General features: G+C 62.6%; 1 protein-coding gene across 2 annotated transcripts in view; it reads left to right on the plus strand.

Annotated features, from left to right (window-relative positions):
• INPP5A (inositol polyphosphate-5-phosphatase A) overlaps positions 1 to 26,989 on the plus strand; it is a 181,134-nt gene that overhangs the window by 142,373 nt on the left and 11,772 nt on the right. For both annotated transcript variants that reach the window (XM_068548802.1, XM_068548801.1), the window contains exons 9-12: positions 2,190 to 2,274; positions 17,466 to 17,561; positions 17,654 to 17,728; positions 23,653 to 23,726. In XM_068548802.1, coding sequence (XP_068404903.1) covers positions 2,190 to 2,274; positions 17,466 to 17,561; positions 17,654 to 17,728; positions 23,653 to 23,726 — 330 coding nt within the window. The remainder of the gene's footprint in view (positions 1 to 2,189; positions 2,275 to 17,465; positions 17,562 to 17,653; positions 17,729 to 23,652; positions 23,727 to 26,989) is intronic.

Consider the following 26,989-nt stretch of genomic DNA (forward strand, 5'->3'; position numbering starts at 1 on the left):
TTCTTCTAAAGTTGTTTAAGGGCAGAAAAAGATCAACGTTCTTCAAGATGGCTCGGATAGCCTCCTGCTGACAGACAGTCGGTGGGGGCGGGTTCTTCCCCTCACCCGCAGGTGCCAGGCAGGTGCCAGGCAGGTGCCAGGCGGGTGGGACGGGGTGGGGTACACAGCCGGTCCTGGATGCACGGCAACCCCGGGGCCGACCCGCCGGCCTCCCTGTGTTTTCATCCCTGAGCGATGTTTCCTCCACAGAAAGATTTCACTTTAACACAAGAAGTGACCTTGCTGGTTATCTGCACTGTTAATGACAATCTGTTAAAATACGTCCTTTGTCTTCAAATTTGCATGTATGAGAATCAGTCCAACTAAACAGGAAAACAAGACTTTTTGTGGAATTTAGCTACATGATACAGCAATTAACATGCAAGAAAATATGAAAACAGCTGAGACAATTCCTAGAAGAATTTCAACAAGCAGGGCTTCCCTATAACAAGTCCTGTGATTTAAAAGCATACAGGAATAGATAAAAGATCTGCAGAAAAGGAGAGTCTCAAAAAGACCCATGTAATCTAGGGACTCCGGTTCCGTACAAACTCAAGGGGAAGAGGATTGAATGTTTAATAAAGGGTTTGGATCGGTCGACTGTTGGGAAAATCGATAAACTAAGATCCCTTCTTCACACGTAATTCCAGATGGATTAAAGGCTGCCCTACAGACTCTGCCAGGAAGACGAGAGAAGGACTTGTCGGGAATCAGCCTTGGGGGGGAAGGGCCAGCAGCGGGGGGGACGTGGGCGTGTTTCCTGCGTGAAAATCAAGGCTCGCGCGTGACGAGTACCGTGAGCGCAGACAGCATCGCCGTCACGCTTTACAGGGAAACTCTTGGAGCTGGAAAAGCAGGAGGCGAGGAACCAGACGGGAAAGCAGGCCAGGCGCGAGCCAGGAGCGACCAGCTCACTGTCCCCGGGGGTGCGGACAGGACTGTCCCTCCAGCCCAGCGGCCACCGTCGTGAAACAGCGGTGATGTCGTCCCTGTCAGTCACCTTTCCTTTCTCAGGCTAATGGATCAGGTTGGGAAGGCCACTCCCCGGGGTTGGGGGCACGCCTGCTCGCTCCGCACTGGGGGCCAGACAGGGCAGGGCCGGCGGCACCCGGGTTTCTCGGTGCCGGCCAGAAACTTCTGAGCTGATCTGGGTGAGGGGTGCTCCCTGGCTTTGCCCGCCTTTAATATTTATTTTCTCAGAGTCCATCGCAGCACGTGGGCCTTGGGGACGGCGCCCCACCCTGTGCCCGCGGGCCCTGCTGCTCCGTCTCAGCGGGGGTGTCAGTGCAGCCACCAACGGGCAGCGGAACTGGGGACCTGGGTCACCGAACCTCCCTTCCCTTCTGCCCAGACCACACGTCTGCTCCGCGGGTTGTCTTGTTAGCCATGGTTCGCATTCTGCTTTGAGTTGGAAGTGACCCGCGCTTGCTTCCTTTGCCCTTGAGGCCAGTGCAGCCGGGACCCTGCTGCCACCAAGGGCGGGGAGGGGTTAGGGAGTGAGTGAGTGGAGGATCGGGGTTGGGTGGCGTCCTGGCCTCTTACCGGGGAAGAGAGGTCTGTACGGGGCCGGGGTCGGGGGGACGCTGACATATCACTCTCACGTTTGCCGTGTGTGCGTTTCTCAGCTGAAAAATCTCTATGAAATAAATTGTGGTTGATTTAAAATATGTGCAAAAAGTTTTTTGAGCAAGGCAATACCTAGCATAAAAAAAAAGACATAATCGGTCTTACTTTGTAGCTTCCAAACATCCACATGGGGATAAGCTACAACACTGAGAATGAGGTCAGGTGTCCACCACCGATGGGAGGAACCGTCCACGGGCCAGACGGAGGCGTCCTGGGCTCATGTGGGTCGCCCGCTCCTGGCGGCTCTCCCGTGTCTGGCGTGTGGCGTGGCCCTTTTCCTTCCCTGGCACAGGCTGTTGTTTCTCGCCAAACGTGGTTTTCACGGCCCTGGCCCAGCGGATGGGACTGCGCTGGCGCACACCTCAGTGCTGGCAAGCTGGGCGCCGTCTGGGGAACGCGTGTTGATCACGGTCACTGGGGTGCAAGTCTCCTTCAGCAGGAGGCGGTAGGAAGTGCGTGGTGGGGAGCCCGGGGAGAGGCCGGGCGTGGTGCCTCAGTAACCCCCTCTCCTTCTCTCCTCCCAGAATCATTGACCAGCGATTCGAGAAAGCGTCCTACTTTGTCTTTGGCGATTTCAACTTCCGGCTGGATTCCAAGTCCGTGGTGGAGGTAGGCCACGCCGGGAGCCTCACGCGTGTTCGGTCGTGTTGGGAAAACAGCGGAAGCCCGTGGTCCTCGACGGGCGCGTTCCCACCGTCCTGCTCACTGGTTCTATTTAAGGCAGCAACTCCTAATGGAGAACGTTTTACCGTCAAAAGGGGGCTGTTATGGGAGCCCCTCGGAACGAGTAGTTGGGTAGCGGTGGGTCGCCAGCTGTCGGCACACGTGCTGAGCCTGGAGGTTCCGCTGTTGAGCGTCGGGAGAGGAAAGAGGAGGAAGCTGCCCGTGAGAAGGCAGCCCCTGGTCAGCCGTACGCGCCGGTTCCCCCCAGCTGTGGGAATCTCCTGGGCGCCCTCAGGCCCCTGGGTGACGCTCCCCTGAGTAGCAGGTGCAGGGGGATCCTGGATGGGCACCAGCCGCGAGGCGCCCGGGTCGGAAGGCCAGCTTGTCGGCCCCACCAGGTCCCGCCACGTGGCCTGGAGCGTGGTCTCCTCTGCGTGGGGCCGGCTTCTCCCAGACGGTCCGGGGCCCTGAGCCCCGCTGCCGCGCCTGCCCCGCTCTCCTGGGGCTGCAGTTCTGATGGCAGTGCCCCAGGCCGCAGCAAAGGGGGGCCCGCCAGCCGCCAAAGGTGAGCGGGTCCACCCAGGCCCGGGTGCAGGAGGGAGACCACAGCGTGCAGGGTCCAGCCCAGGCCTGTCCAGAGCGGGGCACACACAGGCGTGCGTGTGCAGTGATGGTGCAAACAGCAGGGGGAGACCCCGGTGGTCCCCTCTTGTCATCTTCCTTTGGCGTCTCAGGTACAAGTCATCCTCCCTTCTCGTCAGAAGATTCTCTCTTAAAACTGAGCAGCGAGAAGCGCCTGAGTGTGGGGAGGGGGCTTTCGACCACTTGGAGTGTTTTCAAATAGACAAATGAATTCCACTGAGGACCATAAAATCCTGCATTTGGTTCTGCTGACTTTTCTCCCCTCATTTTGAGTTTGGCTCAATCAGCAACCTGGATCCAAGGTCCCATGGGTTCTGCGCCTTCGAGCCACGGGTGCGATGCCCGCCTGTTGAAATCCGCCGGTGCACGTGTGATGCTGTGAGGGGCGCCGGGAGCCCGGCCCGGTGCCCGCAGGCCAGGCGCCCTCACCAACAGCGCCTCCTCTGGGAATTTTAGCCGCGCTGGTTTTCCCGGGGTGAGCCCCGAGCGCAGGTCGCTTCTGGCTGGTACTTGGGCCCAGTGAGCCTGCTGTGCCGGAACGGCCTCTGCTCGCCTGAGGGCCCCGCGTGAAGGGCCCTGGACAGACCGGAGCTGATGGACGGGAGCCGCCAGCCGCAGGCGCATTGGGAACAGGTCCGGGAGGTTTCCAAAGTGGCCTTTTCTTTGCCAGCAGAACAAATGCCACAAAAAGGGCAGCGGCTCTGGATGCAGGCGGAATTGTCACGGGACGTGTGGTGCATGCGGGGCTCCGGTTTCCGTGGGGGGCGCCGAGCTGGGCGCATGGCCGGCGGGGAGGCTCCCGCAGAGTCGTGGTTTCCTGTTCTTACTGAGTGGGAAGCGGGAGGACACGGCCCTGGGCGTGAGCGGGCGTGAGCGGAGCTGGGCCGAGTACGCACGGTCGTGACACGCGTGGCTGCCGCTGATCACGTGACCCCCTCCCCTTCCCCAGACTTCTCTGCCCGGCGCCCTTTCTCCTGACCCTTCACCTTCAGACCTTGGCTTGACCTCAGGGACCCGTCCCGTCCCCTAGAGGAAGGACTCCTGCCACACGGGGACCGCACAGGTGGCCGCTGCTGGCCGGGGTCATGATGGACCCTGGACTCGGCCGGGGAGGCGCTGCCACGGCTGGGACGCTCCATCCTTCTGTGTTTCCTCCCAGAGTTGGCAGCCCGGCCCCGGTATCCTCAGGATGTCGGGGCTGCTGGTACAGGACCCGCGGCCGCACGTCCTTGACCGTGAGTGAGAGGGGGCAGAGCCCGAGCAGGGGCGCAGGCGCTTACTTCCTGGTCAGGAACAGCCCGAGGTCGTCCCCGGAGCAGCAGAGCTTTGGGGACCAGACCGCGGAGGAGGGAGAGGGCTCGCCCCTGAGTGCTGAGGGGCTGCCTGGTCTGTGGATCCACAGTGAGACCCCCGAGAGTGGGTGCATTGTTCTGAAGGCCACCCGGGGGCCCCAAGCGTCTCCAAGGACCAACAGCCTGAAAGTTCCAGGCCAAAAGCCTCGGTGTTTGGTGGGCTGCCCAGGTTTTAATAAGTTCCTCTTCCTTCAGGAAAGTACAGGGGGTCTTCGTTCTTGAGTGCTTTTCCAACTAATTAACTGACTTAGATAAGGAGCTACGTGAAATGCTGTTTTTGTAGGCAGTTCTCACAAACAGCTGATTTTTCAGGGAAGCGGAACTATGTGCACAAGCTTCCCCTCCTGGGCCCCTGCGGACCCCGCCTTGGCCTCCCCGGCCCTCGGCTTCCCTCGGCCTGGCCGCCCCTGGACCTGCCCCCGGCCTTGGTGTCCCGCTGTCTGGGCAGCTGGTGAGCACACCTGGGAAGGTGTGGGGTGCGGGGTGTCTGCGCCTTCCCTCTGTGGGCGGCTGTGTGTGAGGTCAGGTGCAGAGCAGCAGTTCCGCTGCTGGTAAGAGTCACAGACGTTATGCATTTGTGTGGCCCCTTCCCCCAGGAGGTCATTTCCTAAACAATCATCCGTCCGCTCTAGGCTAGGCATTTCCATGCGCCTTAATCGGAAGCCCCTTGGACTGTACTGGGGACCCCATGTCAGTGGTGCTGAGAGGCCAGAGGGACCCACGGCAGGGACAGGTCCTGGGCACGCAAGGGCACGCGAGGGCTGACCCAGGCGGGCCGCCCACCACAGGGGGGCAGGAAGCAGGGGCCCTCCGCCCCGCCCGCCCCGCCCCGCCCCACGCGTGCTCGGGAGAGCGGGTTCTGGTGAGGGGGCGTGGCCAGGGCGGTCTCGGGCCCGAGGAGGTCCCAACTGCACCCCAACCGGACGTGGTCGTTTTGAGCAGCCGCTCTTCCCAGCGGGCCTGGTTGTAGGCGTCGGGCTTGGTGGAGCGGGGCGGTTCCAGGAGACCCTCGTCCTCCGGGCACACGGAGTCTCCCTCGTGGAATCGGCGGCTTCACTCAGGGCTCCGTTCAGCCTCCTCGCAGCCTCTTCTGGGAGCCGCCCGGAGTGTGGCAGCGCATCTAAGTGGACCTGAATGCCACCAGGACACCCCCGCACCCCCGAGCTCTGGGCTTGCCCACGACAGCTCGCTGGACACTGCCCCTGCCCCGCTGCTGCCAGGGAGTGTTTGCCCTGGCTGTGCACCGCACACGTGAGAAACCCAACGCTCCGTTGTCCAGGGCTGTGAATTTGGCACTTTCAAAGGAGGGAGGAATCAATAGTGTTTAATTGAATTATTTGCTCGATGAATAAACAGATGTGTCTAAGACTCGTGCATTAATTTTTGGAGGGTTTTCTTGTGCATGTGGTTCTTCAAACCATACGGTCCATCTATCCTGTGGATAAATGGCTGTTCAGTTGACGAAAACTTACATCTCTGCACACAGTTTACTCTGTAAGTGAAGCAAACCAATGGGAAATGGTTTTTATTCCCAACACGTGGAGTATGGCTTTTGGTATAGCGAGTTTTTAGGACCGTTTGGTCAAATGAAGACTTTAGCCCTAGGAATTAGAGACCGTCTCCTCCTCACGCCCCATCAACACAGTCATCAGCTGTTCACGAAACGTCCAGGCTGTGCAGGAAGCTGCCAGGCGGTCCCGAGGCTGAGTGCCCTGCGGAGAAGCAGGGATCCAACGGGGGAATCGTAGGCGGGGAGCGTGGCGTGTGACACCCGGACCCCACCCTTGCGCCCGCGTGTCCCCTCCGGGTTGCCACGTCACCTTTGGCCCCAGACGTGTCCAGCTGATCAAGAAAATTATAATGAACTTGGTATGTTCTGAAGTTCCCACGGAAGACACAGCTTGTGCCTGGTGGCACCTTCCTGTGCTGTGTTTCGTGGCCCTGCCTGCGCCAGTGTTCCGGGACAGACCGGGCGGCTGGGACACCGGTCTCGAGGCAGAAGTCTGAGGTCGGGGGGGCTCCCTCCTGCCTCCTCGGCTCTGGGGGCCCAGGCGTCCCTGGGCTGTGGCCGCGTCACCGCGGCCTCTGCTCCGTCCTCACGTGGCTCCTCCCTGCCTCGCTTTCCTTGTGAGGACAGTCGCTGGACTTGGGCCACCCTGAATCCAGGGTGAGCTTGGCCGAGAACGTTGACCAATCACATCTGCCAAGGCCCTAGTTGACAAAACAGTCGTGGGCTGAGGTCTGGGTGGACGTGAACTTGGGGACGCTCTGCAGCCCCCTTCCTGCCAGAGCCCCGTTTCCTCTCCCACCGCTGGAGAGATCGATGCTAACTCAGAAAACATCCTTGTGGGCAAAGCTAGATCTAAAAGTTTAACTGAAAAAGACCAAGTTTCTTTTGTTGAAGGTTAATTTCAGTAGCATTCATTAAGCTGCCTGTTAAGGTCTTGAATTTTAAAACAACATGGAAGCACCTCTTGGAACATCACAGTCTGCCGGCTGGCATGGCTTTTTGAAAGGGTTTCTAACTGCAGAAACAACTTAGGGAAACTCTGTGGACACCAGAGAAAAGGTCTCCAAATTTTCCCGAAAGGCTGTCAGACCGAGTGGATGGCGTCTCGAGGCCTACCAGCCGTCCCAGCTCCCAGAATGTGCGGAGCAGCGTGAGACAAGGCCGCCCGGGTGTCCGTGGCTCCGGGGCACCTCTTCAGGGGCTTTGCCTGTTACAGGAGAGCCTTGTACGGAGGCGAAGGCGGCCGCTTCTTGGGACTTGCAGAGCCGGGGGTCAGCGGGGCACATGTGGGGAAGGGCCGCCCGGTGGGCAAGGCCTGGCTGGGGCCACAGGGTCCTGCAGGTCCTCAGGCAGCGCTCGGGGACATCACTGCGGGTGGCAGGCGGCCTCCAGGCGGGCACTGGGGCACCGGGAAGAGGGGGAGGGGGCTGGGAGGCAGGCAGCTCATCCTCCGCCCACCCCCGCCAAGGGCTGTGCCCAGGAGGTGCAGCCACCTGCCCTTTCCTTCCAGACAACACGGCCCAGGAAAGAGCACCGGTCAGAGCGAGGCGCACCAAGGCTTGAGCCGGGGCCCAGGCCTGGAACTGTCCCTTCCCCGGGTGCGCGGCTGCCCTCAGCGGTGACCCTCTAGAGACACCGGCGTTTCGTGCCTACGGACCGGGTCCTGGGGTGGGAGAGGCCATGCCGGCCCCGACCCGTGTTCCTGGGGAGGCCGGTGTCCTCAGCTCGTGGGTCACCCCACAAACGGTTTCCAGATTGCCCAAGGTCAGTGTAGCACCCAAGGTGACCACGAGTGCGCCAGACAGCACTGCAGTCGTGCGGGTCAGAAGGTCCGAGGAGACTCAGGGATGGGGACGCGGGACCTCCGTCTGCCGGCGTCGTCTTGTCTGGAGGTGGCAGGTGACCCCCTTGAAGAGGAAAGTTGAGGTCATCAAAGTTGTGCCGGCCCAACGAGAAGCCGGCTTGGCTGGGCTTTGGTGTTGGTTGCTGGTCCCCCACTGGAGCGGCAGGTACGCCCTCCCCAGCCCTGGGCCCCTGGGATGCCCAGGGACGCCATGCCTCTGGTGCTCACCCCGCCAAGCTCCTGGAAGCTCCCAGAGGGGAGTCAGGTCCTTCCGGAAACACGAGCGTCCTGACCAGCAGGGAGGAAGAGGCTGCGAATGTTCACCCTGAGCTGCAGCGGGCAGGGGCTTCTGGAAGGACAGTTCGGCCAGGGGCTCCAGGGCAAGTTGGAGACCCGCCGGTCCTTTGCGGCAAGGGGTCGCGGGCATCTTGCTGGCACCAGCGTCGGAAAGAAAGTGCTTTGTGCAAAGTGAACGGCTGCCCCTCCCACCCCCGGAATTAGAGCTTCTCGTTTCAGATGCAAATTAATACAAACATGCTTGCAGAGCAGAACTGAAAAGATGATCCTGTGATCAAACTTGGCACCTCTTAAGCCATAATTAAAACAGATAAATTAAACACGATGATCACGTGCCGTCTAACGGGCTGTGCGTCCCGAACTAATGAACGATGCAGCCTCCCGCTCAGCCCCGCCGGCGGGATTGCTCAGAGAGTATGTTTCATGCCTTGCGCGGTGGCAACTGGCAGCTGGGCGCTCAGCTGGCCAGTGACAAAGAGTGACAGCAGTGCCAGGCGCTCCCATCTCCGCGTGGCCCAGCCGCGCCCACCTGCCATCCGTCACCGCTGGCAGCCGTGGTGATGGATGCGTTTTTGGAGGCTGGCGGCTGTTTTTAAAAACCGGTTGCTGGTTGCTGACAGGTACAGGTTCAGGTGCCAGCGGGGCCTGCGAGGACCCTGGCTTCTTGGAGGTAGCAGCCGTCCCTACGCTCACGTTCGCAGGGCGGGGGTGGGGGGCGGGGGTGGGTGCCCAGGCGGTGCCCCAACAGCCGGAGTCCCAGCACTAACCGCGCCCGCCTTGGAAGAGGACCAGGAGGCACTGCAGAGCCCACCCCGCATCACAGCGCCGGCCAGGGAGACTACGCAGGCTGCCCGGTGGCCTGAGCCCCTGCCCCAGACCACGGGCGTTTCTGCCACCCAGCCTCCTGCCCTCTGGCTGCACATGCGACCTGGCGAGGGTGGGTTCCCACTCAGCCAGGAGGGGGCATCGCACCTGGTCGTTACCTGTGCCGGCCCTTCGGAAGGCCCCGTGAACTGCCCCCAGCCTGTTTCTGCATTTTCTCACTTCTCTGATTAAATTTATTCTTTGGAACTCAGGGAAGGCCTAGGAGGCTAAAATTTTTCTGCAAACAGAAGCAGGCAGGGGACAGGGGCAGGGGCTCTGTCCCGGGAAGGCCCCGGAGCGTCCTGCTCGGTTCCAGAAGGAGGGGACAAGGGGTCCTGCTCTCCCCCTGCCCCTTGTGCCCCACTGCCCGGCAGGTCTGAGCCCTGGTGTGTCTGTGGAAGGCCGGGGACGTTCTCAAGAGGCCAAACCAGGAGCGTGGCAGGTCCCCCGGCCGTTTCCCCTGCGGGCAGGGCGACCCCCCGAGCGGCAGTCCGGTCCTGCTGGACACGAGCCTAGAAAGAGCCCGCGCTGCTTCCTTCTAGAAAAATCAGTCGAGCTCCCCTGGTTTGCCCAGCCGGCCGCGGGCGGGCGCTGTCGCCCCTCCGTCAGCGGGTAGGGAGCTGGCGGGGCGTCTTGGGGAGGAGATGAAAGGGTCTTTATGGCGGTTGTTGTTCTCGTGAACAGCTGATGATACAGAACAAAAAGGACGAAGGCGCCTCTGACGCTGACACGGCCTCACAACAGCGCCTCTCACGGACCCCGGCCAGCGGCCTGCCGCCCGCCCGCGCCCGCCCGCGCCCGCCCGGCGGCGTCTGCACCTTCAGGCCCTCAGAGTCCGTGTGCTCTCGGCCACCGAGGATGTCCCTCCTCCCGGGGGCCGAGGTTTGCCAGGAAAACCTCTGAAAAGCTGCGGTTCTCCAGAAGGGCCTTCCTTGGGGAAGTCAGAGTAAACGGAATGGGGGCCGTTTGGGGTCGCTCCCGCCCGATGCAGGACGACCACCCCACGGTGCTTTCCGGTGAAAGCCCGACACGGCCTCCGCCCCTGCTCGGCCTCAGGTCCTCGGTGCGCACCCAGGACGGTCCTTCTCTGTGTCAGGCAGGCCACTCGGACCCTGAAAACCGAGGAAGTTAGCACTCTGATGAGCTCCCCCGAGGGCAGGGTCCCTGCCAGGCCCTCCTGCGGCCGAGGCCGCAGGGTGTGGGTTTCTTCATCGTTCTCGCGGGCGCCTGCTCTGGGACCCGCTTGGTGCAGCTGAGAGGCAAGACGCTGCCCAGTGGCCTCGTCTTAACCACACGAGCTCCCCCCGCCCCCCGACACCCAGGGACAGCAGTCACGGCCCGGCACCTAGAGCACGGTGACCTCCTGGGCCTCGGGCCGGCCTGGCCGCCACAGGAGGGGCCCTGGAGCTGTGCACGGGCCAGGCAAGCCAGGGCCCTTGCTCCCCAGAAGATGTGTGTGTGTGTGCACGTGTGTTGTGCACACCATGCGTGCATGGGCATGTGTGTGTACCGAGGGGCGGTGTGTGCATGTGTGACAGGGAAGGAGGCTGAAGGTCTGGCTGGAGCTCATTGGGCCACATGTCCGTGCACTGGGAGGTACTGTTCCTGTCGCAGGCCGAGTGGCCCCGGCTGTCCCCCGGGGGCTCCCACGGCAGCGTGTACCCTGGGACGGGCTCACTCGGCCGCAGGCGGTGTGGGCGGCTCCGAGACGCATGTCTGTCTGTCTGCCCAGCGCCTACTTTTCAGGCCGTGGCACGTGTCTGCCCCGATGGGGATGGTCAGAGGGTTCGTGGAGACTTTTTCTGAGCACTTTCCTGCGGAGCCATGAGTTACCTGTGACCAAGGCAGGTTCTGAAGCCGCTGACTCACTTGGCGCCCCTTCTTCTCTGCTCCCTGGACGCCTTTAGGACTGAAATGACGTCTGTAGACGCTGGTGACCGAGGCCTGGCCCATCCCTGGGACGGATGTTGCTTCTCTCCTGTTCCTGGCGGGTGGGTGGGCGTCCAGGGCACAGGGCTGGCTGGCTGATTCTCCGTACCCACCTCACAGTGACCCAGCGTTGGACCCAGACCTCCCACACGCTGACTTGTGAGTGAGGTGCCAGAGGCAGCCTTTAACCCCTCGATTCCAAGAGGTGGGTCTGGGCAGCCCGGGTCGGGGCCGCGGCACCGTGGGTCCTGGAGACCCCGTTCTCCTTCCAGAGCTCAGGCAGGTGTGGGGTTAAGGGGATGCAGCGCAGCAGGAGGCAGACCCGGGTTAACGTCCAGCGTCACGGGGAGAGTCATTGCGGAAAAGGTCACGTTTATCCTCTAGAGTGGGATCTGTTTTCCAGTCATTTGAAAAAAATCTAAATGTAAGAGGTAATGATTTTCCATTAACTTGTTCTAAAGAAAACCTATGTAAAGAACTCAGGTCTTTCTTTGCACACCGTCGTTTAGAAATCCTTCTCTTTCTTTCTGTGGTCTGTGCTGCAGGAGGATGCAGACGGAACGTTTATTTGTACACCTGTTTATTTTTAGACATCTTTATGGCTAGAATTTAACCAAAAGTAACAGGATGACGAGAGCAACCATGGGACGGGGTGAATTTCTCCCTGACGCCCTTTGTTGGTTGGTTTTCAGTGAAGGGCGTGGATGCCGAGGCCCGGTTTCTCTGACATCTCCGTGATATTTGGGGGGGACCCCAAGGACTCAGGGCCCTGCAGCCCAGCTGGGGCGGCAGCTCCATGCTGAGCTCCTCGGGTGCAAATTGCTGGCCTCGGCCTGGTTCCCGCTGGACACACAGCACAGAGACGGCGAGGGTGTCCGAGTGCCTGGGGAGGAGATGGCCGCCCCCGCAGGAAGGAGAAGCTGCTTGTGGCTGCGGCTTGCTTGCACCAGGAGCTGACACTGTTCCAGCTCCCCGACGGCCTCCGTTCCCGGAGTGCGGACCCCCTCTGCGCAGAGGACGAGGAGCTGAGCGCACGGGCCCGCGGGAAGCCGGGTTCAAGGCCGGCCGTGCGTGGGTGCAGGTGGGCGGGCGGGTCTCCGGCCCCTGCTCCCGGGAGGTGCCAGCACCGGGGCTGCAGGCACAGCTGATGAAGCGCCTGCTCTGTTCCCGCTTCTGCTTCCAGCAGGTGGACCCAGAGCCGAGTCCCACGGGAGCGGCCAGAGCTCGGGGCCGCCGAGGCGGCCCTGTGTGTGCCCCGCCCGTCCCCGGGCCGTGGCGAGTGGAGGCCGGGCTCCCCACAGCGCCCCGCCGACCAGCGCGCTCCGTCCTGCGGAAGGCGGCAGCGGAGCCCCGGCGCCCCACCCCCGTCTGAGGTCTGGGCCTTTGTGGCCTCGCTCCGCGCGTCTGAAACGCAGCCCGGAGCAGCCACCCACCCCTCGCGCGGGGCCTCCAGATCAGGGTCCCTGTCCTTGTGACGTTTTGCAGGAGACGAGGGCACGGATTTCAGTGGGTGAGGGTCCCCGAGGGGCCGGGCGGGGTCAGGGCTCCCCCGCGACACCCCCAAGATGCCAGCGGCCAGGCCGGCGGCCCCTCCGAGCATGCTCCCCCAGGGGCACGCCACGTCCGGGCTGTGTTTGGAGCCCCTGAGGACGTGTTTCTTTTATGTGCTTTTCCTCTCAGCGTCTCGGGGGTCGGTCCTACGAGCACATTTGTGGCCGAAGAGAGAACCGGCGGCCACGGCCAGTCGGCCTCTTTGTGCCCCGGCTTTGTTTCCGATTTCATGCTATCAGCGGGTCCGTGTGTTTTCCTGCGTGAAGTTGTCAGGGGATGAAAGGTCCGGAGCGGGGTCACACGCCAAGGGCCGGGCTCGGAGCCCGCCCGCCAGCCTCCCGCCCTCCCCCCGGCCCCTCCGCACAGTAACGGTGTCGAGCAGGCTGGCCCGGCCCTTCGCTGCAGAACCAGCGCTTCCGTCCAGACCGGCTCGTTCCTCTTTCATGGGGCCAGAAGGAGCCTCGTTCAAGGCTAAAACAGAGCGGCTAGCTCACCCTCCCCAGCGGTGACCCACTGCCCAGGCGCGGACGGCCGAGCTGGGTCCCTGACATGGTCAGGGAAGGGGGAGGGAGGACACTACCAGCTCCCTGTGTTTTCGGGAACACGTGGCTCTGTGATGGGGCAGGTGGAGTTCCCGCCCGTCCTCACTCGGGAAGAACCCCAGCGGCGCAGAAGCTGTGTCCAGTCTGGTGGGACGCAGTGTGCAGCGGGCCTCACACTGGAGGCTGCTGGCTGTCCTTCCCGAGGGCCCACGTCCAAACAGAGACACTGGGGGCCAGGCCCCAGGCGGCGGGATGCCACCACGGGGACCGGGTGGACCCTGCGGGGCTGGGGGCTTCACAACTTCAGGAAGCCGCTCTTTTGGTTATTTTTCATTTTAAGGCTGTTGTATTTTCCATTTGATGGGAAAAAAAGTTAATCCAGCCCCCAAGGTCTGAGCAGGGAACGGAGGACCCCGTGTAGGTGCCGGCTTGCCACCCACGCCCTTGACTGGACGCGGCCTTGTCACCGGCAGGTGGGCGCCGCCGAGAGAATGCTGGACCTGCAGGGGGCTGGACGCCCTTGGTCCCGCTGGTCCCTGTTTCTGGGGGCCCGTTCCGTGGTGTGAGCCTCTCCTGGGGGCCCAGGCAGAGATGGGGGCTACGCGTTACGTCCTTCAGGGGGTCTGCGTTTGAACAAAAAGAGGAGTGCAGCCCTCTTGCTCAGAATGAACTGGAATATTTCCAGTATCTGCTGGTAGCGTCTAAATTTGGGTGCCGGACTGGCTTGGTGGTTCGTTTTGATTTTGTTTAAACCTCCTTGCTCCCCACGTGGAGGGGAAGAAGGCAGAGAGGGCTCGGGGGAGAGATGCACGGGGTCGGTCACTGCCTGTACCTGAAACAGCCTCAGGCGTCTGGCCAGACTGGTTTCCCTCGCTGCCCGACATCAGGATTAAACCTGCCCCACCCTCTGTGCAGCCCCATGAGTGACGGGGCGCCGGACAGTGACCCCGCTCACCCCTTCTGGGCTCAGGCCCTGACGAGGCCCCTTCCCCGGGCGCAGGGGTGTGTGGGGAGCCAGAGCAGCAGAGGTCAGGAGGCCGCGGGGCTGAATCTGCACGCACGTCCCCCGCTGCCCCCCGGGCTCCGCAGCTTGGACTCCTGGTCACCTGGCTGTGCCCAGCCGTCCCGGGGACCCAGGTGCTCCTCGGAGCCTCCCAGAAGCCAGGGCGTGAGGCCCGTCGCTGCGAACGTGGGGCGCCGGCTGCAGGAAGGGAGTCCGTGCCTCCACCAACACCCAGTCTGTGTCAGACTCGTAAACCGCCACCAGGATAACTCGGGAACGAGGTGTCGCTGCGGCAGGAGGCGTCCCCCTGAGCCCAGCCCCTCGTCTGCAGGCCCGAGCGTCCTGTGGGGCACGAGGGGACGGCGCCGCGTCGCAGGTATGCAGGGAGCACCCTGGGGGGCGAGCCCCAGCGTCTGCTGACCCCTGCCCGCGCCTGCGCCCTCTGCGGGGTCTAGAACCCGCAGGGCAGGGCCCGTACTCGGGCTGTGGGCCGGTGGGCTTCTTCAGGGTCCCTCAGAGACCCCTGCACGCTCACATGTCGGGACTCCCGACTCCGGTGGAGAGAGACTCAGACGCGGTCCCCAGCCCACACCGGGCTTTGCAGACAGAAGCAAGACCAGCTATTCGTGTTCATTCAAAGTATGCTTCCAATACCTGCATCGCTTCCTATGTTTTCTCAGGTGGAGAAAAAAAGTAGAATGGAAGTGTGTTCTGATTCTCTTTTTGCCTCTGAGGAGAGAACAAACCCGCTGGGCCGCTGGGCAGGCCTGTGACGACGGGGCACGCCCCGAATTTCCGTCCTGGCCGCCCAGGAGCTCTGTAAGACAGGCTGCGTCCCCTCAGCTCTCCTCCACACCGCGCGGCCCGCCGGCCGTTCCCTGCCTGCCCCCAGCGCCCGTCAGGCCCTGTCTCCACCTCTCACGCTGCCACCCGGCCTTTGCCCCCCCCCCAGGGCCCTCCACCTGGAACCCGGCTCCATTAACTCTGTTACACGCTCATCGTCTCTCTAGTTACCGCGACACCCAGCCCCAGGTGTGCCCCCCTGTATACGCTGCACGTCCTAGACGCCGACCACAGGTGCCCGCCGGCCCGGCCTATGCTGGGTCCTTTGGAAACTTGGGGTGCGTGTCAGCTGGGGCTCATGGGGGATCCCCTTCCTCTGGGCCCAGCATGCTGGGTCCAGACAGAAGCCGGGTCTCTGGAATCACAATAACTGGGTCTGAAGCCTGGCGAGCCATCAGGAAACACAAACTGAGACGCTTTTTTTAAGTACCTACTACCTCTCGAAGTGGATGCACAGAAGAGAGCCTTACAGCTTTTATTCACCATTTAGAAGCTTAGCAATTACAATGAGAAAACGACCGGTGTGCCTCTGACCTCCACAGACGGAAACTTAACCGCCCAAACTTTCCAGAAGGCGTGTCGTGACCCAGACTCTGAAACCCGCCGTGTCCTCCAGGTCAGGCTTCTCAGACTCGGAATGTTCCTGAGCAGCTCCTGGCTGATCCCAGGGCCTGTCCTCGGGTACGGGGCTGGCTGTCCGCACCCCCGCGCCCCAGTCTGGCAGAGAGGAAAGTGGGTTCTGTAAGGCGCCACTCATGGGCTTGCCTCTGGGGACCCAAGGGGCTCTGCCTGCATAGAATTTGGACCCTGGTGGGGAGCATTTGTGACGGCGGGATGGGGGCAATGGGGCAGGCAGCTCTGGGAGGAGCGGGGCCAGCTGCACGGCGCCCTGAGCCCCAGGGGTTTGTGCGGATCCAGTGGCTGTGAAACTGCGGGACTCGCAGAAAACGCTGCACGCTGCACTTCTGGGCTGACACCGGCGCCGGGTCTTGCGGGCACCACCCCAGCAGCCCTGTGCCCCTAAATTCCAAGTGAAAAACCAGGGGCTCCGGGTGCCAGTAAGACAGTGCTGGGCCGCCTCTCCTGTGCCCTTCGTGCCACCGCTGATAGTGAAATAAATCTTAGACCGCTCTTTAAGAATAACATTTGGGAAATTTTTTTCTCCTTTCAAAAGAGGAAAATGCCTTCCTGTAAGTAGGCGAGCCGGAAAGGCCCTGGCCCGGGGTTTTCTGCATGAGTGGTCACGACTGCGGATTGAAAGGCCCGGGAGGAGGCCTGGACGGCGGGTGAATGAGGTGGCTCCTGGCGGGTGTGGGAGAGAGGGCCGAGGCACGCGGAGGCCCCTCCAAGGGCTGGGCTGGCCAGATGTTTATCCTTTGGGAGCCCGTCTGAAGTGGCGAGATAAAGCAATTTTTTTAAAAAGTTTCCAGCAGATGCCTTTGGGAGAAGACCATGAGTTTCCTGAATCGCGTCCGAGAGGCTACAATGCCGTCTGCCTGCCAAGCCCTCCCCATTCACTGCGCTTAAGCCACTTAAGCGCATTAGCATCTGGATGGGGCAACCTCCTCGCCGGGGGCTGGGCAGGGTGGCCGCGCAGGCCGGATGGTCCAGGCGCTTGTTCTAATCCGGCCGTTTGAAGGCGGCCAGACTGATTTGTGACACATGAGTCCAGAAGCCACTGTGGGGGGCTTGACCTGATTAGCTGTCTGTGCTCTGAATGTCAATGCCTGTCCTGGAGCGCGCGGCCCAAGGGGGATCGGCGTCTGGGCTGCCCGGGGCCCTCGGGCCTGTTGCGGGAGGGTCCCCCCCAACGCTGGCTGCTTTGAGCCTCTGAGCCCCGCAGCCTCTGAGCCCCGCAGCTCCACCGCGAAGTGACCTCACGAGGGCTCCTTAGACGAAGAGGTTTTTTTTTTTTTAAGTCAACGTTAGTTCAGTTGCGGTGGTCTTTATTTTTTTAAATAAAAACCACCTAGTGCTTTTTTAAAAACAGCCCCATCAAGGTGTAACTTACACACAGACTGAAATCCAGCTGTGACCTTGTCACCCCACCGGCCCGGCCCCCGCGGCCCCTGCTCTGCCCTCTCTGGACTCCGCGTGGATGGACTTTCCCGAAGGGAGGCGTGCGCGGCCCCGGCCTCCGCGCGTCCTCGCCGGCACTTGCTGTGCACCTGGGGCGTCTCCCGGCCCGTTTAGGGTGTACTTCGTCTCTGTGGTGTTGGCGTGGTCAGCGCGGCCCAGCGGAGCCCCTAACTGCGCCAGGCCTCGCGGCCCCTGCTCCAGCCTCCAGCCCCGTGCTGACTGTGGGAGCGACCCTGTGTAGCCCCCGTCCTGCTGCCTTTCCTCGCCCCACACCCAGCTTGGGAAAGGAAGGCTTTTCTAAAGGAGCCTGGATTTAATAGTTTTCAACCTGTTGCAGTCGGCCTGCCGCCTGTGCCCTCCCGTCTGCCCCGCCGCGGCTGGTGGGCGCCCCTGCACAGGGCCTCTGGTGTGGCCTCTGTGTCCCCCGTGCTGCCCCCGTTCACCGTCCCTCCCGCTGTGGCTGCGGAGGACCGCTGCTCACACTGTTCCCTGCGGAACCCCCGCAGGCCTCCTGGCTCCCCCGTCCTCGGGGCAGCCGGCCGGGTGCGCGGCCCCGCCGTGTCTGGAGCCGCGGGCCCCTCCACGGGAGGTGCGAGCCCCTGAGCCGAGGTCGGGGAGGGGTGGAGGCGGGCAGCGGGCTGGCATGTCTCCGGGGACTGAGCTCCTTCCGTGTCTTTCCCAGACTCTCTGCACCAAGGCCACGATGCAGACCGTCCGGGCCGCCGACACCAACGAAGTCGTGAAGCTGATTTTCCGAGAGTCGGACAACGACCGGAAGGTGAGGCCCTGCAGGTGCGGTGGGCGCCGCGCCCGGGGGCCCCGCGGCGGGAGGGGTGGGGCCCCCCTGCTCTGACGGCCCTTCCCTGGCAGGTGATGCTGCAGCTGGAGAAGAAGCTCTTTGACTACTTCAACCAGGAGGTTTTCCGGGACGACAACGGCACCGCGGTGAGTCCTGGCGTCCGACGTGCGGCTGGTCCCCCGGCAGCTGCTCTGGGGTGGCGCTGGCCCCCGGCCCCTCCCAACGCCCCCGCTTTCCCAGGACCACGCTTCCCGGTGCCGTCACAGCCTGTGGGTCGGCTTCTGAACCCTCACCCTCCCCTCACTTCTCCACTGGGCCCTTCCTGGGGGGTGTCCTGCCGCCGGCTGGGCTGCGGCCACCTGCCTCGCTGCCTGTGCCGGCCAGTGTGGCCCTCAGCACTGGGGTCCTCCCCGGTGGGAGGCAGAGGGCTAGGGGCTTTGGGTGCGGAACCCCTGGTTCAGGGCCGGCCCACAGAGGCCTGGGCTGCCTTTGGAAAACCACCATGCGAATTTGCGGGGGCATCTCCGTGGCCGCGAATGCACGTGTGTGCGCGTGTGTGTGTGCAGAGGGAAGTACTGATATGTGTGAACGGACGCCTGCAGTTCAGACCACCCAGCGAGTGCGGTCCCTGCAGCGGGATAGCCTAGGGGGGCCTGCACCTGCGGCGCCCTTTACTGCTTGTGCGTCAGCTGGGCCTGCTTTTGACGCATTTATCCGACGCCTGTGTTGTATCGGCGCCTGAGGGCGGTCGGAACACCCGTGGGAGCCTCACCGCACGCCCAGGTGTGCACCTGTGCCTCCCCCCTCCCGCCTCCTGGGGGCCTTTCTGCTCTTCCCACCCTGGTAAGGGGCTGTCTGTACCACTGTCCCCATTTTCAGTTCCCGGTTCACCCCACCTCGCCTGCTTGCCACCAAGACCATCATCACCCCTCAGGGACGTCTTTATCCCAAAGGCCAGGGATGGCGCTTGGACTTCAGGGCCTGCCTCCGAAGCATACCCCCCGGAACCACACCCCTCATGGGTCAGCTCCCTGGTCCCCCTCCGCCCCCAGCTCAGCTCTCGTGCTCTGGGCGCCCCTGAGTGGCCTGGTCACCTGCTGGGTCTTGAGTTTCCAGCTCTGGACGATGCCTCTGTCTCGCGTGTGCCTCAGGCCCCTCCGAGCACTCGCACCGGCCCGGCTGGGGGCTCCGTGCCTCCGTGCGGGAGGGCCCCTAGCTCCGTGCCAGGCGCGCAGAAGAGGGCTCGTGTCTAAGCGGACGGGGGCTCTGCAGATGTCCAGCAGACTCTGCCAGCCCGTCCCCGCCCTGCATTCCTGTCCTCCCCGGAAGCCCTCGTCACCCGCCGGCCTCCCTCGCCTTGCACATCTGCGGCTTCTGGGCCTGGACTCGCCACACGCCTGAGGCTGCCGCCCCCGGCCGTCGCCCTCCCTGCCTCCTTCCCGACCCCTGCCCCTCTGTCCACCCCCGGCCTGGAGCCCGCCCAGGGCCGGTCACACGCCCACCCAGTCGGGCCCAGCTTTGGGCCCTTGGCCACCTCCCACCGCCGTTGGGTAAAGCCCGGGACCCTGACCTCTCCTCCGAGGCGCGGCTCACGCCCGGGGCCCCTGTGCTGACCCCCCACCCCTCCTCCAGCCGCATGGGGGGGCACCTCTGTCCCCGCGGACGCCCCGAGCCTCCTCACGCGCTTCCCCCTGCCTGTCGTGCTGCGGACACGCGTCCCCGCGGCCCGGTCCCGGCTCGGCTGCGCAGGGGGCCTCGGGTCCCCGTGAGGTGGGCCCCTGCTGTGTCCCGCAGCGCCTGGGCTCAGCACACGGCGCTCACGGCTCAGCTGCGGCCCCGCTGGGCTGGACGGGAGGCTCTGTAGGGCGCGGCCGTGTTTGGCTGCCGTCCTGTGACTTCCCAGGCCCGGAACACGTGGGGCAGGTTTGGGGACACGACGCGTTCGGTGTGCCTGTGTGGAGGTGAGGTGCCCAGGAGACTCGGGATGCTGTCCGCTCCCTGGGCAGCCGTGCGACCCTCTGAGCTTGGAGAAGGGCGGGCGGGGTGGGCTTTGAGGGCCCCTAGCACAGAGCCAGCCCCTCGAAGCCAGGGACAGTGTGGTTACCAGGGCAAGCAGAAAGCGGAGACGCCCTGGGAGGGGAACAGTGGACGCAGAGAGTGGCGCTGGGGTGGCCAGGGGGCCAGAACATTCCGGAAGGAGCCAGGACCCTGGCGAGAAGGAAGGTCCATTATGCGAGGGAGAAACAGGGTCCTGAGGCAGGTGTGCGGGGCGGGGGCGGGGGACGGGCCACGGGGATGTCACACGTGGGTCCAGAGTCCCCGCTGCCCTCGGTTAGCGCTTAGAGAATGTGTCACCACCCTGGAAACTACAGATGTCACCGTTAGACGTAAGCTCTAGTTCTGTATTTATTTACCATGTGAAACTGTGCTCCTTTAAGGTGGAGGAAAGTTAGTTTGAACATCTGGGAGAGGTTTGAGGCTGACTCAGATGAGAAGACGCAGTGGAGTCGAAGCAGAGACGAGGTCTCCACGTGGGTTCTGGAAGGCCCGCGGGCCCCGCCTGTCGGGTCAGGCATCTCCGGGGAAGGGGGTGGCCTCGTGCATCCCCCTGGTGCAGGGCCTGGGCTCAGCGGTAACTGCCCCGGCAGCTCGGCGTGTCAGTCCCACTTGGGGAGCGGGCGTCCAGACCCCCCTGGGGGACGATGAATGGCCCTCGGAGCCCGCGGAGGATGTCTCACCTTCACGCGAGACGCCCACAGCACGATGGATGTGCTGCTCCTGCCTCGGCCCCCAAATCCATCGCATCCTTGATCAGCCACCGGTCTTGTTCCCGTCTGACAGAAATTTAATTCAAGCTGGCTCTGAAAATAATTATTGTATTTTAAGAGTAGTAATCATTGGCCGGGACATGATTGAATGTGTCCATGCCTATTGACTTTTTCTATGATTTATAGCTTTGTTGAGTCGATATTCCCATCGAAATTGTATAATTAATTATAAGTGTGGCTGTCAGGGCTGCAGGACGGAGTGCCCTGGTGAGGATTTGGAGAGATTAAATTTTCTGCGGCTGTCCCAGGGCAGGGCACGTGAGTTTTCACCGCGCTCGGCCTGTTGGATAGAGATGTTTTCTGGGTGTGTAGCAACTGCTCCAGCTCAGGGCGCATCGATTTTCCGGCCTCTTTCCCTTTATCAGCGCGGCGTCTCTGCAGTAACAGAGGAATGTGTGCAGCCGGGACAGCGCCTGACAGATACGTAGGATCAGCCGGCCGCTTAATCATTGTCTACACACGCCCTACTCTGTTTTTCACTTTGTAATCAAGAAGAATGTTAAAGATACATGTGAAATTGGTTACCACTTTGTGAAAAATCTCAGAGAGGTACAGATTACCATTTCAACAGAAATGCACTGTCATTTCTAATCAGAAACACCTCACGCTGGCCTCCTGTGGCAGCAGCCGTGGCTCCAGCCCCCCATCGCTCCCGTGGACTCAGGACGTGGGGCCCTGGGGGCCGTGGGGCAGCAGGAACAGAACACAGCCCCAGGTACAAAGCGTGTAGGAAGCGCTCCACAGTAGCGAGAGTCCACAGACATCAGATAACTGAATACCTGATAAAAATTATAAGATGAGATTTAAAGGTATTGAAAACGTGAAAGAATCAGAAACATAAACAAATACCATACCCCGAAAAAAGCAGGCAGATGAAAAGGTATGAGAAGTGCTAGCAGCAGTCACTGAGGTGGAAGTCTCCACAGGTGAGTTAAGTGTCAGGACAGACGCAGCTGGACGGCGGAGCTGAGACCCCAGCGCAGCGCAGACCTCGCGGCCGCTCGGAGGCAATGCCTGGAGGCTCCAAGCGGGGCTGGAAGGCCTGGTCCTCAGGAGCTCGGCGAGTCCTGAGCCGAACGCCAAACGTGAAGACTTGAGAGCAGCCCGAGCGCCAGGTCTCCACAGGAAGGACGTTGGCAGCGGGCCTTGTGGGAGCGACAGAGCCGCCACGACCGAGGGATCGGCGGGGGGAGCGGGGAGGACGCGGCCGGGGGCGGCCCCGCGGCGGGGCCGGAGCAGCAGGAGGGAGAGCGTGCGTGCGGGGCTCTGCGGACACGTGTGTGCCCGTCACGCGGAGGACGGGGCGGGCGAGCCCGTCGGGGCGCCTCGCGGAATTACTGTGTCTGGAATGTTTCTTCTCTCGAGAGTCTGAGTTAAATTTGGGAGAAATTGAAAGGCTTGGCAGCTCTCGGTGGGTGAGGCTCGGGCCGCTCACCGCCTGTAGGTTCCCGGGTGCTGGACCGAGTCCCCTGGGGGGAGGAGGACGCCGCCAGCGTCGGGTCGGTGGCCGGTCGTCAGGGGTGCCGTGGATGCTCCTCACCTGACCTCGCCGCCAGGCCGGCGCCTCTCCTGACGGTCGTGCCCACCTGCAGCCGCCCCGCGGCATAACGGCTGCCTTCCCGTCTGATCTGCGAAGGCCAGGAGTTCACGCTTGGGGTGTTGTGGATGAGACGTGCTCGCCGGCCTCCGTGGGGGTGTGTGCGCCTGCGAGTGTGATGTGAGGGCATCTCCAGGCACACGTGCGTGCAAACACATGTAAGCACAGGACTGGTCCAGGCCCCACGCTCATGCTTCACCCTCACACACACACACACACACACACACACACTTCCCCTCCATCCCCGGCACCCCTGAGGCGCTAACTCTGCAACCTTCCGGAAGCTGTTTGGCCTGGGCTGCTCCCTGGAAGTGGGGTGTGTTTCTCCTCGATGCAGAGGCAGGGGCCACTGGGGCCGCGAAGCTGAGGGCCTCTGCCACCCCCCATGCCTCCCCCGCCCCTCCGCCTCCCGCACCCACAGCTCCCGCCCTGTGCGTCCCCTCCCCCATCCCCAACCCCTTCCTCCACCCCATGCCCCTCCCCATCCTGCATCCCCACTCCTGGCCCTGCACCCCTAGGGCCCCGGCATGGCCGTCAGGGGGTGCTGAGTTGGGTGAGGTTTGCCACGGGCACTTCTTCCCAGCAGATGTGGGCTCACAAGTGTCACCTGTGGGGTCCAGTATCCAAGCCTCGCCAGGCAGGGTCCGAGGCCCTTTGTGCCCCCGTCTCCGGGTGTCCAGGATGCTGCAGGAACCTGTGTGAGACTGAAATCAGGCAGCTGTGTCTGAAGTGGTCCCGTTTATGCAAAAGGAGCTTTGGTTTATCCCCCCATGCAGACCACAGACACCATCAAGGGCTACTGCCGGGGGAGGTGCCAGCTCTGCCTCCCTCTGACCGGCCGATGGCTGGCCTGGTGCACGCAGGCTCGGCGGGGAGGGCCCACGTGCATGTGGCTCAGGTAGCAGCCTGGCGCCCGGTAATTACTGCGTACACGGCACCGCTAACTGCACGCTTCGGGAGTGGTGGATGAGGTAGCGGAAGAAGAGAGGACGGGTGTGGCTTCGGGGGCCTGCACGATGCCGTGCTCCCGCACAGCTGCAGGGGACGTGAGTGATGACCGCATCCCCGGGGTGTGCGTACCCGTGGTGGCCCGACGCTGCCAGTGCCCTTCTCTCCTGGGGGCACGGTGCCCCGGGGCGTGTGGCTCTGAAGGGTCCCTCAGGGCCAGCTCCTGTTTTTTGTCTTCCTGTGTGAGGTCAGCGCTCTTACTCTCTTGACTTAGTTTGGGCAAAACGGTGTCCCCCCTGCTGGACACTGCCTGAGGGCACCTCGGAGGCGACGCCAGTGCCCACGGCGGCTGCACCGCGTGGTCTCAGCGGAGCGAGGTGGCCCTGCGTGGCCGGTCAGCACCGGCAGTGTGGGTCCAGCGCCGGCAGCAGAGGGGCTGAGTCCGGAGCAGGCTTCGCACAGAAGGGCCTGCAGGGTGCCCCGGGTCTCTCCGGCCGCACCCCCGGGGGGCCCGCCCTCGGGAGGCCTGCACGCGGCCCGGGTGATGTGCAGGGCAGGTGCTGGAGCAACGCGTGTTTCCCGGAAGTTACAGGTCCCTGCTGCAGACAGACCCCCCCACCCCCAACCCAGGGCTTCTCGGTGCCCCCTGGGAGGCAACCCAAAGTGACTCTCTATTTTTTTCTGTTTCTTTTTTCAGCTCTTAGAATTTGACAAGGAGCTGTCTGTCTTTAAGGACAGACTGTACGAACTGGACATCTCGTTCCCTCCCAGGTAAGGAGCGCCGCTCGCTGGGCCAGCAGGTAACTGTGCTCCTGTCCGTGCGTCGTGCCACCTCTGCCTCCTCCCCCCGCCCCCCGCCCCCGCACTGAGCACAGCAGGGGTCTGTTCTCTCCTTTCTCCCAACATGGCCTCTCAGATTCGCCTACGAGGGGCCCACACAGGCAGCTCTACGTTCTGGATCCTGCTGGAACCGTCGTGGGGTGGGTTTTGGTTTGGTTTGCCTGTGTTTGTCTTTCTCGGGTATGTAAGCTTTTGCTGGGTTTTGTTCTGGTGTTCATAGAGTCTTGAAATCTGCAGCAATAACAGTGCGTTCCCTCCCGACCAGCCCGGGGCTGCAGAGGGGCGGGCTCGGGGGAGAGAGACGATTACGAAGTGGCCAGGACACCGGGTGGGCGCTGGGCCCGCGGGTCCGTCTGGAAAGACACGGGTGCCCCATCGCGGGCTTCTCCTACCCGTCTCTCTCCTTTCATAGATTCCAAGTAGAAATTCTTATCACTTGGGAGAAAATGGGCCTTGGGCAGGTTCAGGGAAGCTTTCTCAGGTAGACGGGACCTGGTGAGCAGCTGCAAGCGGGGCCGAGGGCGCTGCCTGGCCCCCCTCGTCTGCGTCGGGCCTGGCAGTAGACGCGTCAGATCCACGTCAGAGGAACGGTTGGCATCCAGAACGTGCTGGGGGGCCAGGTCCTCTCAGGCTCCCTCTGAAGGTCACCCCCTGCCTCCTGGGCCACACTCCAGTGGTCAGACGTGTGCAGGCTTGAAGGGCCCCCCACCGTCCACTGGACATGGGACTCGCTGCGGGTCCAGGCTCTGGCCAAGGCGGCCGGGCGCTCGCAGCTCAGGGTCGGCGCCCAGACCAGTGGTGCGAGGTTCAGGGGCCAGAGAAGCAGGGACCTGGGCCCTTGGGGTGCCTGGTGGGCCCCCAGCAGCGGCTCCAACACCCGTGAACTCGTGACTCAGCGGCTCAGGACCAGAAGGGCGGCCCTCAGCCATGCCGTCCAGGTGCTGACCACCACGTTGCCCTCAGTCTCTGACGCTACTTTAAACGTACATATGATGTGCGGTGAACCGTGCTCCCAGGTACAGCTGAAGTCTAAAGACGTCCTGAGGGACTTGTTCAGCCCGCGCCTCCTGAGGGTAGTGCCGGGGTCCGGAGCGTCCCTCCCGCTTGATCAGGGTCCAGCGCCTTTCTCAGGGCCGTGGAGCCGGCCAGGAGGGAGGGGGCCTGGGGCTGCCGAAGGCATAGCCCTGTGGACACGTGTATGCCCTGAGCTGGCGTCGGCCCCTCGGGCTTCTCCCAAACGCCACAGCCTTGAAGGTCACCCAGGTGCAGGGCGCAGAAGATGTGGGCAGGACCGGCCACAGGACCTCGTGGTCCGTGCTCAGGTGGCCGAGGGCCGAGCCCCCCACCCCTAGGCAGCAGAGAGACTGGCACGTCCAGAGTCGGGAGGGACAAGGCTGCATGGTCCAGCCAGGCCCCGGCTGGCGGTCTCCAGGAAGCACAGGCCGTCCCCCGGAAGGCGGCCGTAGCCCCGGCCTCTGAGATCCCACTGGTAGGTGGGGGTGGGCATGCTTTGGTGCCAAGCCGGAGGAACTCCAGGGAGGGCCTGGGGTTCGTCAGGGTACCTGGGGCTGCGGGCACCTCGAGGTCACCTGCGCTCAGTCTGGGGCACACCTGCCTCGGGGTTTGATGGGCTCGTGTGGCAGGAGAATGACCCCGAGAGGTCCCGCCCTCGTCTGGGAACCTGTGGACGTCCTGTGACTTTGCAGGTGCGTTAGGAACGTGCCTGCACTGTAGGGGCGGTGTCCTGGGCCGCGGGCCCCCCCCCCCACAAGCCCGTCACAGCAGAGGTCCCCCTCTGCCTGGAGGTGACGGCTGCCACCCGAGGGAGGTGGCCTGGGAGGGGCGGGCAGCCGGGGGCACTGGGAGGACCATCAGTGTAGGGGTCAGATTTTCTCCCTTTAACTGGGAAGTAGCACTCGAAGTTTTCTGAGGTGGGAAAAATCGTGGTTTACAGACTAACTCATCGGCTCCCAAAGCTGGGGGTCCAGCTCACAGTAGGAAATACACCTGACCTGTCAGCCCCGTCACAGGCTCCTGGGGCCTTTCCGGCCACTGCCCGGCTCATGCATCCCTCCCCCACCGCCCAGGTCATCTCTCCCCACTGTCCAAGTCACCCACCCCTCCCCCACTTCCTGGGTCATCCATTCCCCTCCCGCACTGCCCATCTTCCCCCTCCTCTGGTGCCTGGGTCACACCCATCCCCCTCCCTTGGCTCTGTTGCATTTTAAAACCATGTTTGTGACCATCGGGTAGAGCTCACAGCCCCCCTGGGTTGCCACGTGGGGTCTGGAGGGCGGTTCCAGACATGGGACAATGTCAGCGGAAGCAGAAGCGGGACAGCAGCAGGGACTTGGTTAGAAACGGTGGCTGTGTGGTTTGGTACCCAGATGTGTTCTCTGACTCTGCCGGAAAATAAGTGATCTCAGGCGTGCTCTGTGTGTGTGTGTGTGTGTGTGTGTGTGTGCAGGAGCATGAGCTCCTGCGCACACACGTGTAGGGTGTGTGCACAGAGGATTGTGCATGGGTGTATTCACTTGTGCACACTGTGTAGGCACGTGTCCGTGGATGTGGCACCGCATGGGTGTGGGTGCATGTGTGTGCAGAGTATGTGCCATGTGTGTGTAGGGGTGTGTGTGTACCTGTGTGGGTGTGTGTGCAGGATGTATGCGATCGGATTATAGACTGATTGCATGTGTTTGTGCAGTGCATGGGTTTGTGTGTGTGCATATAGTATCCACACATGCACGGATACGGGTGTGCCCACGGAGTGTACGTACATGGTGTGGGTGTACACGTGTGCATGCAGAGTCATACGCATACGTGGTTGTATGTGCACACGTGTGGGTACGTGGGTGTATGTGCATGGGTGTGTGCAGTGTGTCTTGGGGTGGGGGTGGGTTGTGTATGCACATGTGCACGGTGTGTGTACGCATGGGCCTACTTGTGTGTGCGTGTGTGTGTGCAAGTACATGGCTGTGTACAAGTGTGCATTGCAGAGGTGTGGGTGTGTGTGTGAGCTGTGTTTGCACATGTACATGGTATGTGCACATATGAACAAATAGGTGTTTGCACGTACATGGGTGTTTATGTGGGGGGGTGTGCATGAGCTTGTGTGCAGTTCGTGCGTGTGGTGCAAACCTCGAGTGTATACGTGTATGCGTGTGTGCTTCCTGGGTGTATGCATTGCCTGCCTG

The sequence above is a fragment of the Eschrichtius robustus genome, chromosome 7 (assembly GCF_028021215.1).
Source record: "Eschrichtius robustus isolate mEscRob2 chromosome 7, mEscRob2.pri, whole genome shotgun sequence".
NCBI classification, from domain to species: domain Eukaryota; kingdom Metazoa; phylum Chordata; class Mammalia; order Artiodactyla; family Eschrichtiidae; genus Eschrichtius; species Eschrichtius robustus.